The sequence below is a fragment of the Amblyraja radiata genome, chromosome 21 (assembly GCF_010909765.2).
Source record: "Amblyraja radiata isolate CabotCenter1 chromosome 21, sAmbRad1.1.pri, whole genome shotgun sequence".
In the NCBI taxonomy this organism is placed as follows: Eukaryota; Metazoa; Chordata; class Chondrichthyes; order Rajiformes; family Rajidae; genus Amblyraja; species Amblyraja radiata.
This window is the reverse complement of record NC_045976.1, coordinates 5917522-5936969: the sequence shown is the minus strand read 5'-3', so window position 1 is coordinate 5936969 and position 19448 is coordinate 5917522. Positions and strand designations below refer to the sequence as shown.

The 19448-nt window shown below is 45.6% G+C and overlaps 1 protein-coding gene across 1 annotated transcript; it reads right to left on the bottom strand.

Moving 5' to 3' along the window:
• Positions 1-3873: 3873 nt before the first annotated feature.
• LOC116984962 lies at positions 3874-17787 on the bottom strand. Its single transcript, XM_033039323.1, has 5 exons — positions 17733-17787; positions 17039-17230; positions 16774-16929; positions 14988-15025; positions 3874-4072 (listed from the first exon to the last, which is right to left on the bottom strand). The coding sequence occupies exons 1-5, from the start codon at positions 17769-17771 to the stop codon at positions 3874-3876; spliced, it is 624 nt and encodes a 207-aa protein (XP_032895214.1). The 5' UTR covers positions 17772-17787.
• Positions 17788-19448: the final 1661 nt, after the last annotated feature.

Below are 19448 nucleotides of genomic sequence, written 5' to 3'. Positions count from 1 at the left end.
CGACCTGCATGCAGCAAGCGCGACCAAACCGGAAGCGGGGGCCGCGCGGAGGTCGAGTGATCCCCGTACAGGGCCGGTCCCACCAGCATGCGCCTGCATGCGGCGAGCGCGACCAAATCGGAAGCGGGGGCCGCGTGGAGGTCGAGTGAGTGACGTGAAGTTCGAGCGAAGTCCGCGGGAAGTTCGCGCGTGACGTACGGCGTTGAGACGCTGCGTACGGCATCGAGACGCTGCGCATGCCCGTCGAGGCGCTGCATACGGCGTCGAGGCGGCTGCGGGCCGGCAAGCCGTTGCCGCACGGAATCTTTGAACGGTCAGTTTTTCGGAGCCCCTCGCGATGTCGGGACCAGCTCCACACAACTCCATACGGCTCCGGCGATCGAAGTGGGACTGGCCCCGCGAGGCCGTACGGCTCAAGCGACCACGTTAGGTCGCGCTTGCCGCATGGAGTCGCATGCTCGTGGGACAGGCCCTTTACCAAATGGCCGCTCTGTCGAAACGCCACCTACCCGAAAGGCGGCTTCGCCTACAGGCCAACGAACCGACTGCCGCTCAACAGAAAATTCCAATAACGGGCATGACGTTGCCGGGGGGCGGGACTTGTCAGCGATTGGTCCAGACCCCCGCGTCCACCACATACATCACTGTGAAGGCATGAACATTGTCCCAAACCTTTGCTCCACCCGACCCGCAGCCCGCGGATGGTGGCCGTGGGAGAGTGGGGGATGTCCCGAGAGATGCACACCGAGAGAAGCGTTTCGGGTCGCGACCTTTCAGACACACTCTGAAGAATGGTCTCGGCACGAAACGCCACTCATTCCTTCTCTCCAGAGATGCTGCCTGTTTGTGCGTGGGAGCTAGGGTGCGTTCCGCAAGCACTGAGACGGTAATAAATAAACCTCTGTCCCCGCCATGGGGGTGAATCACCTTGGTGTGGGGGTTGGGGTCCGATAGCGGTGCATCTCGGTCAGTGACTGTGGGACGCTCCCGTGGGTGGAGACGGAGGAGAGAGAAAAGGGGGAGAGAAGGGGAGAGAGAGAAGGGAGAGAGGGGGGGAGAGAGAAGGGAGAGAGAGAGGAGGGAGAGAGAGAGGAGGGAGAGAGAGAGGAGGGAGGAGGGAGGGAGAGAGAGAGGGGGGGAGAGAGAGAGGGGGGGAAACAGAGGGGGGGGGCGAGAGAGAGGGGGGAGAGAGAGAGAGGGGAGAGAGAGGAGGGAGAGAGAGAGAAGGGAGAGAGAGAGAAGAGGGGAGAGAGAAGGGGGAGACAGGAGCGTGGGGTTCATTTTCCCACACAAGCCATAGGTGACTGGGGAATCTGAACTCAAGCACCGAGTTGAAAGTGGCCGAAGGTGCGCATCCCTCGGGACATCCCCCACTCTCCCACGGCCACCCTCCGCGGGCTGCGGGTCGGGTGGAGCAGAGGTTTGGGACAATGTTCATGCCTTCACAGTGATGTGATGGACGAGGGGGTCCGGACCAATTGCTGACAAGTCCCGCCCCCCGGCAACGTCATGTCCGTTATTGGACGTTTCTGTTGAGCGGCAGTTGGTCCTTTGGCCTGTAGGTGACACCGCCTTCCAGGTAGGTGGTGTTTCGACAGAGCGGCCATTCGGTAAGTTTGCTTTAAAGCGTCCCGCCCTTTTGGTTAATTTGCATTTAGACATCCCGTCCTTTCGGTTAGTAGGCGTTTTGTCTTCAGACTCTTTCGGTTTATTGGCATTTCAGCCTCGTTTCCATTCGGTTCTTTGGCTTCAACTTCTTTGCTTCGGATTCTTGTCTGTCGGCGCCACGTCTGGGTACCAAAAAAGTAGCTATAAAGGCTTAACATATATCAAAATCAAAAAATAGCATGCATTATATATCCGCATTCAGATTTCTTCAGTGATTCTTCCATCTTCACCTTCGCCTTCTAGAAGCAAGCATAACTTGGTTATTGGTCTTATTAAAACGTTATTCTTAGTCTGAAGTCATACCGTGCGCACAAAACCCTTAACATCAGGCATGATCCCCAGTATATAGTCCAAAACACAAAAGTCCAAAGTTTTGACAGCATGAAACTTCTTCCTCCATGTCCGATCAACTCATGGATATGTCGTAAAGATAATGTTGATATGTGAAAGTCCTTCAAGAGAATAATAGGATTTTTAGCAATAACGTTCACTGTGAGGTTTTGTTTAATTTCCGGATCATTAGCAGAGATTTCAAATCCCAGGTCAAGTTTTGGCCATTCACTGTCTGGCTTACAGAGAAACTCTGGTCCATTGATCCATCTCTTATTGCTTAAGAAGCAATCTGCTGTCAGTCCTCTAGAAGCTTCATCTGCAGGGTTTCTTTTGTGTTGACATATTTCCATTGTGAAACATTAGTAGCTTCCAAACAAAAGAGATTCTGTCTGCTACAAATGTCAAAAAACTTTTGTTCTCATTGTTGAAGTATTTAAGTACCGTGGTACTCTCAGTCCAGAAGATAGATTCTTCCAGTTGAAGCTGTAGTTCTTTTTGCAGCAATATGTCAACTTTAACAGCTAAGACTTCGGCAGTAAGTTCCATTCTGGAATTAGCCACTTTCACTGGCATCTGAGAAATGATGCAGCTGTGCACATCTGATCTTACCAAAGCTTGTAGGCTGCATGCACTGGTCTACTTTGAATTCTGAGATCTTGTTGAGATCTTCTAACCATTCTGTCCATCGGTGAGAGGAAGTTTGTGTTATACTCTCATCCCATCCAAGTTTTTCCTTACAAAGAACCTGCAAAATCAACTTGCCTGGCAGTGTAAATGGTGCAAGGAATCCCAAAGGGTCATAAACGGAACCAATCACGGATAGGATACGCCTTCTAGTACATGGTCGCTCTTGGATCGAGATTCTAAACTTGAACACATCTGCTTCAACGCACCAGTGCCGTACCAAAGCTCTTTACATTGGCAAATTGTCTTTGTTCAAATCCAACTCTCTGGTCTCTTTGGCTCAGTCATCTGGTGGAATGCTTTCCAATACAACATGACTGTTGCTGATCCACTTGGAAAGCGTGAATCCTCCCTTATTGCAGAGGGAAGTCAGATGTTTTACCATTTGAATTGCTTCCTGCTCAGTAGACATGGAATTTAAGCTAAATGGCTCCTATATTTGGGTTGAGGATTATGCCATGATCAGCGACAATATGTGGACCCACTATCAATGTAATGCAGTGATTATTTCCCCAAATTCCAGTGCAATGTCTAAAATGGGATATGGATAAAACATTTTCCCAATAAATCAATGGAGTTTAGTTAAGGTTATTATTCCCATGTGTACCGAGTTACAGTGAAATGCTTTTGTTGTGTATCCAGTCAACGAAGAGGCATTACATAATTACAATCAAGCCGTCCACAGTGTAAAGATGAAGGGTAAAGGATAAAACATTTAGTGCAAGATAACGTCCAATTGAAGATATGTATAAAAAGGAACCGCAGATGCTGGTTTGCTGAAGATAGAAACAAAATTCTGAAGTAACTCAGTGGGTCAGGCAGCATCTCTGGAGAAAATGAATAGGTGACATTTCGGGTCGAGACCCTCCATCAGACTGAGTCAGGAAGGGGGACTGACTCACAAGACCGCAAGAAATTGCGACGAATTGTGAACGCAGCCCAGACCATCACATAAACCAACCTCCCTCTATTGACTCCAAGTATACATCACGTTGCCTCGGCAAGGCCAGCAGCATAATCAAAGACGAGTTGCACCTTGGCCACTCCTTCTTCTCCCTTCCCCACATCAGGGAAAAGGTATAGAAGTGTGAAAACGCACACCTCCAGATTCAGGGAATCCGCGCTGCGCGAGGAGGAGGAGGATGTCTTCGGGGCAGCCGCCCCAGGTAGGCCCGCCCTATCGGGTGGCTAGGCCTTGAGCAGCGGCCGGCGGGGTAATGGACGGGCCCGCTCTCTCTCTCCGCTCCCGAGGCCATCAGGCGGGAGATCTTCGGGTATCCGCCCCAGGTAGGCCCGCCCTATCGGGTGGCTAGGCCTTGAGCAGCGGCCAGCAGGGTAATAGATGGGCCCGCTCTCTCTCCTCACCGTCAGGCGGGAGTCGGTGATACTGCAGGTGGTGTCGGTGATGCTGGGCAGCTACACTCATAGCCCCTGCAGCAGCTGGTGGGGGAGTGTTGGCAGACGCAGCCTCTCAGCCCCCTAGGGCAGCTCCGGGCAGGTGCTGCGGGAAGGAAAGCGAGGGCTGAGGCTGCTGCACTTCTGACTGTTGCGGTGGGTCAGGGACGTGGGCGGGCGACCCTGGCAGCCTGCAATCAGCTAGGCCAGGCATTGGCGGGAATCAGGCGGCCCGACTACAGAGCCCAAGATGGCGTACGGTTGCCGTGCAGAGTTGATGGCTGCATACATAGCATTAATTACCGTAGAGCTAGGCTGGGCTGTCGGCTGCAGTCATCAGCTCACCACCAATTTGGAATCCAAAATATCTGTTTTGGAACGTCATGAAGAGAGAGGAAGCGGAAGAGCAAGAGAGCGAGAGAGGGAAGGTCAGTTCTTATAGAAACATAGAAAATAGGTGCAGGAGTAGGCCATTCGGCCCTTCGAGCCTGCACCGCCATTTAATATGATCATGGCTGATCATCCAACTCAGTATCCTGTACCTGCCTTCTCTCCATACCCCCTGATCCCTTTAGCCACAAGGGCCACATCTAACTCCCTCTTAAATATAGCCAATGAACTGGCCTCAACTACCTTCTGTGGCAGAGAATTCCAGAGATTCACCACTCTCTGTGTGAACATGTTTTCCTCATCTCGGTCCTAAAAGATTTCCCACTTATCCTTAAACTGTGACCCCTTGTTCTGGACTTCCCCAACATCGGGAACAATCTTCCTGCATCTAGCCTGTCCAACCCCTTAATAATTTTGTAGGTTTCTATAAGATCCCCCCTCAATCTTCTAAATTCTAGCGAGTACAAGCCGAGTCTACCAGTCTTATATACTAGGGCACTCCCCCATACATTCCGTGACTCCTTCCCATGGCTGCCGAGGATTCGCATAGCAGAGTGGCTGAACCACTAGGTGCCCCCACAGGATTACCTTTACAACCATAGATGATGCATTGCTAAATGCAATAGTTAAACTTTCAGCATTAAACATTTCCTAGTTACCTTATCAAATTTGTGTCCGGTATTTACTTTCCAAGAGCTCCATTGGGGGATCCAGTTTTTTAGAGAATTGCTTGTCTTTCGGACTCAATTACCAACAACATACTAGAGGAAGGGAATAATTTGATCAACTGTGAATCAAAGGAAACTAAGTTCCAAGTAAATAACATTAACCACTGCAGGAGCAACATTTCCAAAACCAGAAGTCACAAACAGATTTCTAGTCAAAGTTTGTGAAATGTGACCCAAAAAATAATATATACTAAATAATAATGCAGAATTAAGCTTGTGAAAACCACACTGCATCATCAAATTAAAATGCTCCAATATCTTTAAAAGCATTTCCTTAAATATTTCTAATACTGCTGACTTTTTGATGATTTCCCATACATGGAAAAAAAACCCTGCAGATTGTTAAACTTTCAAACAAAACCAAATGCTGGATGAATTCTTTATGGCAGAGATAGATAGATTATTGACTTGTACAGGTGTCAGGGGTTATGGAGATAATGCAGGAGAATGGGTTAGGAGGGAGAGATAGACCAGCCAGATATTGAATGGCGGAGTACACTTGACTACTGCTCCTATCACTTATGACCTTATTAATTCAGCCAGTCAAGCAGCACCTCTGGAAAGAGAAGGCAACCTTGTTGTCAGGTTGAAAATTATTCATCAGACCAGAAACATTAACAGTTTTTTCTTCCCGTAGATACTGCTTGACTGGCTGAGTTCTTTCAGCATTTAGGTTTTCTGTTTCCCCATATACTGAATCTTGCTACAGCTAGACACAAAAAGCTGGAGTAACTTAGCAGGTCAGACAGCAGTGAATGGGTGACGTTTCGTGTCGAGACCTTTCTTCAGACTGAGAGTCAGGGGAAAGAGAAACGAGAAATATAGACAATGATATAGAAAGATATAGAACAAGTGAATGGAAGATATGCAAAAAAGTAACAATGATAAAGGAGCCAGGCCATTATTAGCTGTGGGCTAGGTGAAGACATTATAGACAATGAGACTCTACAAGACAACTGAACCTAGTAAAATGCCGTGGGTGGGGGAGGGACGGAGAGAGGGAAAGCAAGGGTTACTTGAAGTTAGAGAAATCAATATTTCATACTGCTGGGTTGTAAGCTGCTGAAGATGCACATATGATTAGGTCACCCGCATCCACCCCACATCCCTCCCTCATTCTCATTATTCCAACTCTGGCCAAAGCAAATGGCAGGCAAGACAAGACTGGGAGAGCACGAACAGAGATCAGTTATTTTATCGAATAATATTTAACATTGTATATTAAATACTTACTGACAATCAAAATCACCAGAATAACAAGGCTCCCAAGTAATCGAATTAAATTGGATTTGTTGGTAGATGGAACCATTAGATTCCTAATGCATTGTCCAATTCTCACCCAAGTAGAAAACATAACTTTAACACTTTTAAAGCAACAAGATCTAAGTCACTAGGAGTTAATAACTGTAAATTATCAAGATTTTAAATCAACAATTTCAATATTCCACTTTGAATGATAGGGACTGAAGAAGAGTCTCGACCCGAAACGTCACCTATTCCTTTTCTCCAGATATGGTGCCTGACCCGCTGAGTTATTCCAGCATTTTGTGTCTATCTTTGGTGTAAATTCTTCCTCAGAATTATAAATGGTCTATCTCTGGCCTTCTCAGTTCAGAATGGTGCAGTATGTTTTTCTTGTTGCAGGATTTTAAGGGATTTGGAAAGTTGCAGGGATTTATTCTGAAATGTGAATGCTGAAAAACTCATTCCCACATCTTAAACCAAGGGTTGAAATAGTGTTGATTTTTTTGCTGTGGTATATAATGCATTCTCAGGATTGGGAATTGCAAGATTCTACTCCAAAACTTGTATCAATTCATAATATTTACCAAGGTCTAGAATGACATAACGTATTCATCCATTAGTTCTCAATTCTTGTTTTCCCTCTAATAAAAGCAATCCTAACGCAAACGTCATAAAAGTCCTACAGGATGGCATGGTGACGCAGCGGTAGAGTTGCTGACTTACAGCTCCAGAGACTCATGTTTGATCCTGACCAGGTCTGCTGTCTGTACAGAGTTTGTACATTCTCCCTGTGACCTGCATGGGTTCTCTCCGGGTGCTCTGGTTTCCTCCCACACTCCAAAGACATACAAGTTTATAGGTTAATTGGCTTTGGTAAAAATTGTAAATTGTTCCTAGTGTGTGTATGATAGTATTAATGTACGGGGATCGCTGGTCAGCGTGGACTCGGTGGGCTGAAGAGCCTGTTTCTGTGTTGTATCTCTAAACTAAACTATCGGGTGGCGCCATCGAATGTGGCAACCTTGCCAGCAGCTGTCCATCCCTTCACCCTTTTTGTTATTTTAAGTGTCTAAAAGTATGTTTTTAAAGGTCCTTTTTATATGGGGGGTGGGGAATAGGGGGAAACCGTTTCCCAGTCACTTCCTGGTTCGAGATACATCTTTTCGCCGAGGCGCAACTTCGCCCCTCCCTCGTTGCCTACCATCCGGATTGGCGCGGCCTTTCCTGCCAGAGCTTCAGTGCGGGACGATGCCTTACCGGGGATCGCCGTGTTGGAGCTCTGGAGTGTTGGGCCCGCTGAGTTGAACACCGCGGATCTGTGGTTTGCGGAGCTTCTAGCTGACTTTGCCGAGGGTCGCCAGCGATGAATATCAATCCAGTTCGGCCAGTGGACTTAGGGAGCCGCGGTCTCCGGTCGGAAGTGGCCGATTCGGAACCTCCAAGCCGCTGAGAGCGTTCTTCCGTTCCGACGCCGGAGCTCAGATCATCCCGTCGAGAGCCTGTACATTGGGCTGCCCATAGCGGCGACTGCGGAGGGTTCAAAGGCCCCGACCACGGGTGAACAAAGAGGAAAACGACTGAACTTTATTGCCTTCCCTCACAGTGGGGAACGTTGATTCCGCTGTGGGGATGTTCATGTTAAATTCTATCGTGTATTGTGTTGTATTCTATCGTGTAGCCTCTTTGTAGAGCTGTGTAATCTTTCTTCAATGCCTTGAGAACCTCTTCTTTTCAAGTTCCTTATGAAAGTTAACACCCATTCTTCTACCATTGCAACCAGAACTCATTGTATTAAAACATTCTCAACCCCTGACAAGTTTAGTTTAGTTTAGTTTAGAGAAACAGACCCTTCGGCCCGCCGAGTCCATGTCGACCACCAATACTAACACTATCCTGCACACACTAGGGACAATTTCGTTTCACCATTTTGCCAAGCAAATTAACCTACAAACCCGCACCTCTTTGGAGAGTGGCAAGAAACTGGAAATCCCAGAGAAAACTCACACAGGTCAAGGGGAGAATATGTAAACTCCGTACAGACAGCACCCATTGTCAGGATCGAACCCGGGTCTCTGGCGCTGTAAGGCAGGAACTCTACCGCTACACTACCATGCCACCCCAAGCCTTGGTTCTGTTTGCAGTTACCTTAAGCCTGTATCCTTTGCTTACTGAACTTTGTGGCAGTGGAAGCAGTTTATTTTAATCTATTCTGTAAGACTTCATGTAATTATGAACATCCGTATAAATTTATTTTTCTCTCAAAAGAAACCCCCAGTTTTGTTAGTCTCTCTATCCCCAGTCATGGTTATATTCGAGTAAATATCCTCTCCAGGGGCTTTCAACCTTATGAGGATGAGGAGAGATCTTATAGAGGTGTATAAAATAGTAAGATTAAATGAGAACTTACCAGTTTGAAGTTTGATCTTTATTTTATGAGGAGTTACGTCGAGGGATTACGTGAAGACCCCGCAAGCACGCATGTGCGTTATTCTTCAAAGCAGCAGTGTGAAATCACAGACAACAGTAGATGAAATAAACATAGTAAGATAAAAAGAACTAGAATACCAGTTGACCTTTATGATTGAGGGTGGGCGCGGAGGGCACATAATCCCTCGACGTAACTCCTCACAAAATAAAGATCAAACTTCAAACTGGTAAGTTCTCGTTTAATCTTACTATTTTACTTCGGAGTCACGTGAGTGACTACGTGAAGATTTTAAAGATCTGTGATTTCATGCCGTGGAACGAGTCCATGCTTCACTCACTGCCTTAGTTGACCAGGGGAGGAAATATGTTATCGTATTCAGACATGAATAATGACAATAGTAACCTCCCTCACCCGGGAGGAACTATGAACAGAACTTATCATAGAGTTCGTAGATGCCCCCGATCTGGTAATGGGTTAGTACTAAATGTGTGGAAAATTGCTAGATTGACCATCCTGCAACCGCTAGGATGTAGTCCCGCTAACTTCCTTAACCCTGCTGCTGAGGTTGTTGCAGCCTTGGTGGAGTAACTTGAAATATCATTATTTACTCCTGTATAAGCCAGACCCATAACCACCTGAAGATGGTCTGTAGTGATACCTTCTTATGAGACTAGATGTAACTAACAATATTGCTAGTTCATAGTCTCTAGGCTCTAGTGATCTAACATTCTGGTGTAGATGTGTGACCATACACAATCGAAGGTTCATGGGATATGTGAACATCTAGTTTGAGATCTGGTGCCCCTGGCCTATTCTGCTTGACTAAGTCATAACATAAGTGTTATTTAGCCTGCAGATATAATCATCCTATCCAGTCAACGTTTATGTAATGACTGGACCCGTTGTGCTGCATGCAGCACTATGAGCATAACCACTTATAAGTGAGTTAGCCCAAGGACAGGGGTGTAGTTGGAGCCCTTCAGCGAAGCGACGTAGCACAATGTTAACACCCCATATCTCTGCGTCCCTAGGCCTGGGAGTTTTCGAGTTGCAGATATCCTTCATAATCTAGAACTCAGAGGGTGACCCCCCAGAGTGGATTCTTCTCCTCCCAGCCAGTATGATGAAAGCACTTTAGGTTTAGTAGATGGCACTTTAAACATAATGATTGTCAAGCCCTCATATGAGCATGAACTACAAGACGTAAGTCATCCGTGCTGAATTATGTAATATAATCATAAAACAAATACGTCCCATCTCTTTATGAGGAAATAATGTTATTTTTTGGTGCTATCCCTGCGATCTGCAGCAAGCACGTTCATGGTTGGTTTAACAACCCGAGTCGCAGGAACGGTCTTCTCAGTCTCCGTAAGTCAATGAATTGATTATATCATGCTGAGGATGGTTTCCTGCGTCACGGCTAGACCAATACCTGTGTCTAGAAATAACCATATAAGGTTCTATCACTCCCCACATCAGTGGGAACCATGGCTGGCTAAGCCCGGCAGGCACTATGAAAATGCCTGAGGCGGGAACTTGCTGAATTTTGCAAACCCGTCTGATGAGGCAGAAATGGAGGAAGACATAAAAGAACATTCCTCCTTAGTGTAGCTAGAATGTAACCATCGCTACTGATATGCCACATTTTTTTTTCACTGGTGATTGAGCCTGGATGCAAGCATCTTGGTCTTTAATGTTCACAATGTGTTTTAATACTTTGTGATCCAACACCCATATTGTGTACCGTAATGAGCTTTGGGTAAACTATCACTGATATTTTTACTTGTTTGCACCCATGTAAATAACATTTACCACCACCGAAGTGTATCAACTTGGACTAGAGCATGCAGATTAGGCACATTTGCATAAACCTTTAATCCACCGAATGCACCCAGTGTCTATAGGTAGTTGATACCATGTAACTGAAGAATTGGTAACTCTCCCATCCACATCTGTAACTATGAGCATGAGCAATTTCTCATTGTGAACAATAGCATCAGTTTGTAATTTAACTGAAGATTTACTGATTTAGTGGAATAGCATAGAGCTGGTAACAATGACCACATGGTACTTGAGTGCATACTTCTTTTGCATGCTATATAGTTCTGATTGTGCAAAGGCCCAAATAGCACAGCTGTAAGCCAATATAAATAGTCAATTATACTTGATGAACGGAAGGCTGTTTGAAAAGGTTTGTTACGGGCTTCAATTAATTCCAACCCCTTACCTCAGGGCGGAATCACAGATGATTAATAGAGTTAAAGGTAATCCCAATAATCAATAATTTCAGTTGGTATCAACTTAAATTTATCTGGACAGATGAGAACCCAATTTCTCAAATGGGTTTTGTGGCTGATACAGCTAACTTTGCAAAATACAGCGTTTAAATCTCATCCAGATAGTTCTTAACAATATTTTTTAGCTTTGAGCAGCCGAAGCACTAAATTAGTAAATAACCTGGGAGCTGGTTAGCCTATTTTGCAATGTTTTTAACTGTATCATTGCCCCATCCAGTTGAATTTCAGATATTTCCGGTGCCCTGTGAATGAAGCTGACCCCATGGGAATTAATAGTCACGAAGTTTCAATGTCTATACTGCACATGCGAGTTGAGCTTGTTGATAATGAACAGGCCTCATCTGTCATAATAGCGAGCCTGCCTAAAGCGACAACTCCAGCCATATTCCGAGACTGTCTCGCTTGTACTGTGCAGTATAAACTAATCTCATCCAACCTTCTTGTAAGTGGTCCACGACCCCATGTTTCAGAAAGAACCAGACCCACCTACCGTCATGGCTACCGGTGGTTTTATGGTAAGCCCAAAAAGACCCTGATGCGGGTTCGATTTCCGTCCTTGATTGGAGCGTAGGGCTGCTGGTATATGTGGATTAGGTGGTATATGTGTCACAGAACCGACAAGGGGGGAGGCAATCTTGGATCTGGTCCTGTGTAATGAAGCAGGATTAATTAAAAATGTCATAGTTAGGGACTCGTTGGGAACAAGTGACCACAATATGGTCGAATTCCATATTCAAATAGAAGGGGAGCAGGTTGAAACTCAGGCTAGGGTGCTTAGTCTAAATAAGAGGGATTATGAAGGTATGAGGACTGAGCTGATCAAAGTTGACTGGGATAGCAGACTCAAGAATAAGACGGTACATGAGCAGTGGTGTACGTTTAAGGGTATACTGTATAACCTTCAAGAAAAATTTATTCCTATGAAGAAAAAAAGGGGTAAGGGTAAGAACAGTCAGCCATGGCTCAGTAAAACTATAAAGGATAGTATTCGGCTGAAGGCAAGGGCATATAAGGTAGCCAGAGATAGTGGGAGGGTAGAGGATTGGGAAGCATTTAAAGGTCAGCAAAAAATAACTAAGAGATTAATTAAGACGGGGAAAATAGACTATGAAAGGAATTTAGCGAACAACATAAAAACTAATAGTAAGAGTTTTTATAGTTATATGAAAAGAAAAAGGGTGGCTAAGGTGAACGTTGGTCCATTGGAGGGTGAGACTGGAGAGTTGTTGGTGGGGAACATGGAAATGGCAAAGGCATTAAACGAGTATTTTGTATCAGTCTTCACCATAGAAGACACAAAAAATATTCCAACGCTGGATAAACAGGGGGCGGTAGGAATGGAGGAGCTAAATACTATTAAGATCACCAAGGAGGTGGTATTAGGGAAATTAATGAGACTGAAGGAGGATAAATCCCCTGGGCCCGATGGATTACATCCAAGGGTCTTGAGGGAGATAGCGGTGGGGATTGTGGATGCATTGGTGATAATTTTCCAAAACTCCCTGGAGGCAGGAACGGTCCCAGTGGATTGGAAAATGGCCAATGTAACACCTATATTTAAAAAAGGAAGTAAACAGAAGGCGGGTAACTATAGACCGGTTAGTCTAACATCGGTGGTGGGTAAAATGTTAGAGACAATTATTAAAGAAACACTAACGGGGCACTTGGATAAACATGACTTCATCGGACAGAACCAGCGTGGTTTTGTGAAGGGGAAGTCCTGTTTAACGAATCTGCTCGAATTCTTTGAGGAAGTAACAACCCGGGTGGATAAAGGGGAACCGGTGGATGTGGTATACTTGGACTTCCAAAAGGCTTTTGACAAGGTGCCACATAAGAGACTCTTGCTAAAAATAAAAAAATTATGGGATTGGGGGTAATATATTAGCATGGGTAGAGGATTGGCTAACAAATAGGAAGCAGAGAGTGGGGATAAATGGTTCATACTCGGGATGGCAACCGGTAACTAGCGGGGTTCCGCAAGGGTCGGTGCTGGGACCCCAGTTGTTCACAATTTATATAAATGATTTGGAGGAGGGAACCAAGTGTAATATATCAAAATTTGCGGACGATACAAAAATGGGAGGAAAAGTAGGGGATGAGGAGGATAGGAAGAGTCTGCAAAAGGATATAGATAAGCTAGGTGAGTGGGCAACAACTTGGCAGATGAAATTTAATACTAATAAATGTGAAGTCATTCACTTTGGGAAAAAAAATGATAGGGCAAGTTATTTTCTAAATGAGGAGGAGCTGCGTTGTAATGCAACGCAAAGGGATCTAGGGGTATTAGTACATGAATCACTAAAAGTTAGTATGCAGGTGCAGCAAGCAATCAGGAAGGCCAATGGAGTTTTGGCCTTTATTGCTAGGGGGATTGAGTATAAAAACACGGAGGTCTTGCTGCAGCTGTACACAGTATTAGTGAGACCACATTTGGAATACTGTGTACAGTTCTGGGGTCCATACTTAAGAAAGGATGTACTAGCCCTGGAGGCAGTGCAGCGAAGGTTTACAAGATTAATTCCTGCAATGAGGGGATTGACATATGAGGAAAGGTTAAGTAGGCTGGAACTCTACTCTTTGGAGTTTAGAAGAATGAGAGGCGATCTCATTGAAACATATAAGATCGTGAGGGGCCTTGATCGGGTGGATGCACCGAGGATGTTCCCAATGATCGGGGAAACTAGAAACTAGGGGACATAGTTGCAGAATAAGGGGGGGCTCTTTTAAAACTGAGATGAGGAAGAACTTCTTCACCCAGAGGGTGGTTAATTTATGGAATTCATTGCCCCAGGGAGCAGTGGAAGCAGAAACTTTAAATATATTTAAGACTAAAATAGATGGTTTTTTAGCTGCCAAGGGGATAAGGGGCTACGGGGAGAGGGCAGGGATATGGACCTAGGTATGGTTAGTATAGTAAGACCTGAGTGATCTCCTGGACAAGTGTCGATCGCCTGGATTGGGGTCGGAGAGGAATTTCCCGGATTTTTTTCCCGAATTGGACCTGGGTTTTTATCCGTTTTTTTGCCTCCCCCAGGAGATCACGAGGTTCTTGGGGTGGAGAGGGGTGATAGCGGTATAAAGGGGAGGGCGAGTGTCTTGTGTTCTGTGTCTTGTGTCTACTGTTTGTGGGTAAGTGTGTCTGTTTAGTGTTCAGCCATGAGCGAATGGCGGTGCGGGCTCGACGGACCTGGTGGACTACTCTCGCACCTACTTTCTATGTTTCTATGTTTCTATGACCCCTTGTCTTTCCAGGTGCATGGTATCTCCCAGCCGGCACCTGTTCCTCGGACATGCTTCCGAGTTCAGAGTCAGTTGCCGACTGACCCCTCACGCTCACCTTCACAGAAGGGAGTTTTGTAGGCAGCCCTGAAAAGGGTGCTGCCACAGGCTCTCGAGGAGACCTGTGCTGATATGGCCCTCCATGGCCAATCAGGATGGGTAAAAGGTCAGAGGACGAACCCATGTCGGAGGGGAACCCTCCTGGCCTGACTTCAGTCTAGGCCTTTCAGACTCCCGTTTTAGCCCTTAACCTCCTCGGGCAGCCGGAGTCTGAATTCGCCGCTGGCTACCCGCTCTTCTGCGGTCCTAGCCGTGTCTTCCATACGGTCCCCGTAGCTGGGGTGTCCCCCAAGCACGGTTCTACCCGCGGTCTTCCACACGGCCCCCGTAGCTGAGGTTTCCACCAAGCACACCACCCCCCCGGCGGTCCCAGTAGAAGGGAGCCGGGTGGCACTGGGGTTCCGACCCCGGACCTCCAGCAGGAGCTCTGAACGTTTCCTGCAGTAACAAAGAGACCTGAAAAAGTTAAAAACTTACTTTCGGATCCGAGCTGTTGGAAGCAGCGCTCCACCAGCCTGTCGTTTGCGCAATGCGAGAGATGATATTACGCGCATGCGTGCTGGCGGGGTCTTCACGTAGTCATTCACGTGACTCCGAAGTAAAATCATGAGAGGAATAGATCGGGTTAGATGCACAGAGTCTCTTGCCCAGAGTAGGTAAATTGAGGATTAGAGGGCAAAGGTTTAAGGTGAAGGGGAAAAGATTTAATTGAAATTTGAGGGGTTACTTTTTCACACAACGGGTAGTGGGTGTATTGAACATGCTGCCAGAGGAGATAGTTGAGGCTGGGACTATCCCAATATTTCAGAAGTAGTTAGACAGGTAAACATAGAAAATAGGTGCAGGAGTAGGCCATTCGGCCCTTCGAGCCTGCACCACCATTCAATATGATCATGGCTGATCATCCAACTCAGTATCCTGTGCCTGCTTTCTCTCCATACCCCCTGATCCCTTTAGCCACAAGGGCCACATCTAACTCCCTCTTAAATATAGCCAATGAACTGGCCTCAACTACATTATGTGGCAGAGAATTCCAGAGATTCACCACTCTCTGTGTAAATTTTTTTTTTCTCATCTTATTCCTAAAAGATTTCCCCTTTATCCTTAAACTGTGACCCCTTGTTCTGGACTTCCCCAACATCGGGAACAATCTTCCTGCATCTAGCCTGTCCAACCCCTTAAGAATTGTGTACGTTTCTATAAGGTCCCCCCTCAATCTTCTAAATTCTAGCGAGTTCAAGCCAAGTCTATCCAGTCTTTCTTCATATGAAAGTCCTGACATCCCAGGAATCAGTCTGGTGAACATTCTCTGTACTCCCTCTATGGCAAGAATGTCCTTCCTCAGATTAGGAGACCAAAACTGTACTCAATACTCCAGGTGTGGTCTCACCAAGACCCTATACAACTGCAGTAGAACCTCCCTGCTCCTATACTCAAATCCTTTTGCTATGAATGCTAACATACCATTCGCTTTCTTCACTGCCTGCTGCACCTACATGCCTACTTTCAATGACTGGTGTACCATGACACCCAGGTCTCATTGCATCTCCCCTTTTCCCAATCGGCCACCATTCAGGTTATAAACTACTTTCCTGTTTTTGCCACCAAAGTGGATAACCTCACACTTATCCACATTATACTGCATCTGCCATGCATTTGCCCACTCACCCAGCCTATCCAAGTCATCTTGCAGCCTCCTAGCGTCCTCCTCACAGCTAACACTGCCCCCCAGCTTCGTGTCATCCGCAAACTTGGAGATGTTGCATTCAGTTCCTTTGTCCAAATCATTAATATATATTGTAAATAGCTGGGGTCCCAGCACTGAGCCTTGTGGTACCCCACTAGTCACTGCCTGCCATTGTGAAAAGGACAGTTTACTCCTACTCTTTGCTTCCTGTCTGCCAGCCAGTTCTCTATCCACATCAATACTGAACCCCCAATACCGTGTGCTTTAAGTTTGTATACTAATCTCTTATGTGGGACCTTGTTGAAAGCCTTCTGAAAGTCCAGATATAACACATCCACTGGTTCTCCCTTATCCACTCTACTAGTTACCTCCATGAAAAATTATATACATGGATCAGACAGGTTTCGAGGGATATGGGCCAAATGCAGGCAGGAGGGACTAGTGTAGATGGGACATGTTGGCCGGTGAGGGCAAGTTGGGCTGAAGAGCTTGTTTCCACGCTCTATGACAAGAGACGGTGCAAAGAATGATCTCACCACTAAAATAGCACAAATAAAAACAATCGTTTGAATGTACCTCTAATTCTGATATTGAAATGTCATTTGTGTTTAATACACATTTTATTTTGTCGGCCATCACTGCTGTAATGTTACATTCCAACGGACTGTCTGCACCCCTGGGAATGAAGATCTTAACGTCACTTTTAGAAAGATCTAAATTATCTATCTTTCGCTGCAAAATAAAAAAAATTGTCAATGGAGAAATAAAAGTTAGAGAATGCCTCAAAATAAGTGAGCTGTGGATGTCAAGCATTTGAAACAATGAAAGAGCTTTTTATTACCATCACTGTTATCAGGAGTTGTTTTTCGTCAATAACCTTTGTAAAGTTGTAAAATATAGGATTCTCGTGGTATATCATATTGACTTGCTGCTCAGATCCACAGAGGCGAAAAAATACAGAGTAGTTACCTGGAATCCCATTTTGCATAAATGGAGATTCACAGGTCCAGGTCCCTTGATCAGCTGAACAATTCTAGACAACAAACAGATAGCAAGGTGTATCAAATCATGAGAGGAATAGATCTGGTAGACGCACAGAGTCTCTTGCCCAGAATAGATTTGTGGACAGAGGTCATCGGTCTAAGGTGAAGGGGGAAAACAATTTAATAAGAATCTGAGGGGTAACCATTTCACACAGAGGGTGGTGGGTGTATGGAAGGATCTGCCAGAGGAGGTAGTTAAGGCAGGGACTATCACAAGGTTTAGAAAGCATTTTGACAGATGCATGGATAGTAGGTTTGGACGGAGATATGGACAAATGCAGGCAGGTGGGAGTAGTGTAGATGGGACGTGTTGGTCGTTGTGGGCAAATTAGGCCTAAGGGCCTGGTTCAACGCTGTATCACTCTATGACTATGACTCCAGCATTAACATAGAGAGTTGACCTACAAATTAAATTGTAATGTCACCATCTGAAAAATCAGTTATTCCACGTTTAATGCACCCTTCAGGAACAGGAAGATAAAATGAACTTACAATCCATGACCTGCGACCTTCAGATAATGATATCTGCATCTGTTTAACCACATCAAATTTTTTTGCCGCTTATTGTCATTCTTCGTCCTCCACTGTAAATAAAAACAGAAAGAAGAAATCAAGACTTTAATAACAGATAAATATTAGTAGAGGACAGGGGGGTCCCTCTGTATCAAACAAGACTAAGGTTTGGCATTTATGGCCAGACTAATATATGTTTGCATCTTCCTACGTAATGGGTGATATTTGACATGGGATATCAAATATCATTTGACATTGATATCCTGGTGACCAATATCAATGTTACCTTGTGTAACATTGATCATTATTTAAATTAAAATCTTACTGTTTTGGAATTAATCTCGACCCCCAAGAAGGCTTAGGAAGTTCAGCATGATCCCAACAACCCTCCCAACAACTTCTACAGATGCGCCGTGGAAAACATTTTATCGGGATGCAACACAGTTTGGTTTGGGAACAGCGCCATCCAAGACCACAAGAAATTGCAGCAAATTGTGGACACAGCCTAGACCATCACACAAACCAACATCCCTGACATCAGATTTTGAGTTTAGATATTAGAGAGACAGCGTGGAAACAGACCCTCTGGCCTGTCATACATACCACATACTAAAACTACCCTACATACGAGGGACAATTTTTACCAAAACCAATTAACCTACAAACCTGTACATCTTTAGAGTGTGGGACAGGGAGACGCGGTCACAGGGAGAACTTACAAACTCCATACAGACAGCACCCATGGTCATGATTGAACCCAGGCCTCTGGCATTGTAGGGCAGCAACTCTACTGCTGCACCACCGTGTCCAAATTTCCTTTACTCCCCAGCCTCGATGAGCATGTTGTGGTTTCCCATTTCCAGGCCTTGCCATAATGGCTGTAATCTAAATCACTGGATGAATGATACTTTATTGTCACATGTTTCTAAGGGTACCTAGGTGCAGTGAAAATCTTTGTTTTACATACAACCTGGGCAGTGCACAAGTGTGGCCACGTGCCCGACAAAGTTACAAAGTAGTGAACGGTCTTATCTACTGCCTGCTGCCGCACATGGCAACGGGCTTCCCCCCCCGCTCCCCCTCCGTACAGACTGCACCCGTGACTGCCCTAAAACTCTACCGCTGCACCACAGTGACCGCTGCGCCACCGTGGTCCCCATTCATTCTCGGTGACCCATCATTAATGCCATGCTTGTGATTATGAGTATAGTGATCGATTCCTCCGAACAGCTTGCTACCTAATTTCGGCCTTCGACATGAATAATCTCCTTATATAGAGCCCTTAGAGCTAATGAAATCAAGGGATTTGGGAGAAAGCAGGAACGGGTTGAATGATCAGCCATGATCATATTGAAAGATGGTGCTGGCCCAAAGGGCAGAATGGCCTACTCCTGCACCAATTTTCAATGATTCTATCTCCTGCAAGGTACAATCAGCCAGAATACCATTTGAAACTCAGAAAATAGCATTACCATTCCATCCCTTGCTCCACTGCTGCCATACTTACTCAAGCCAGGAAACTGCTGGGTGAATCTCAGTCACACGGATGTTGGTGACATACTCCAGGAAAGCAGTTCTGTTAGCCGCACAGTCCTCTTCAGAATCATATAACAAGCACACAGTTTTCTTGCCATGGATTGCCTTTGGTAATACACATTTCACCAAAGTGCTGTTCTCAATCGTGCAATCGTTTGA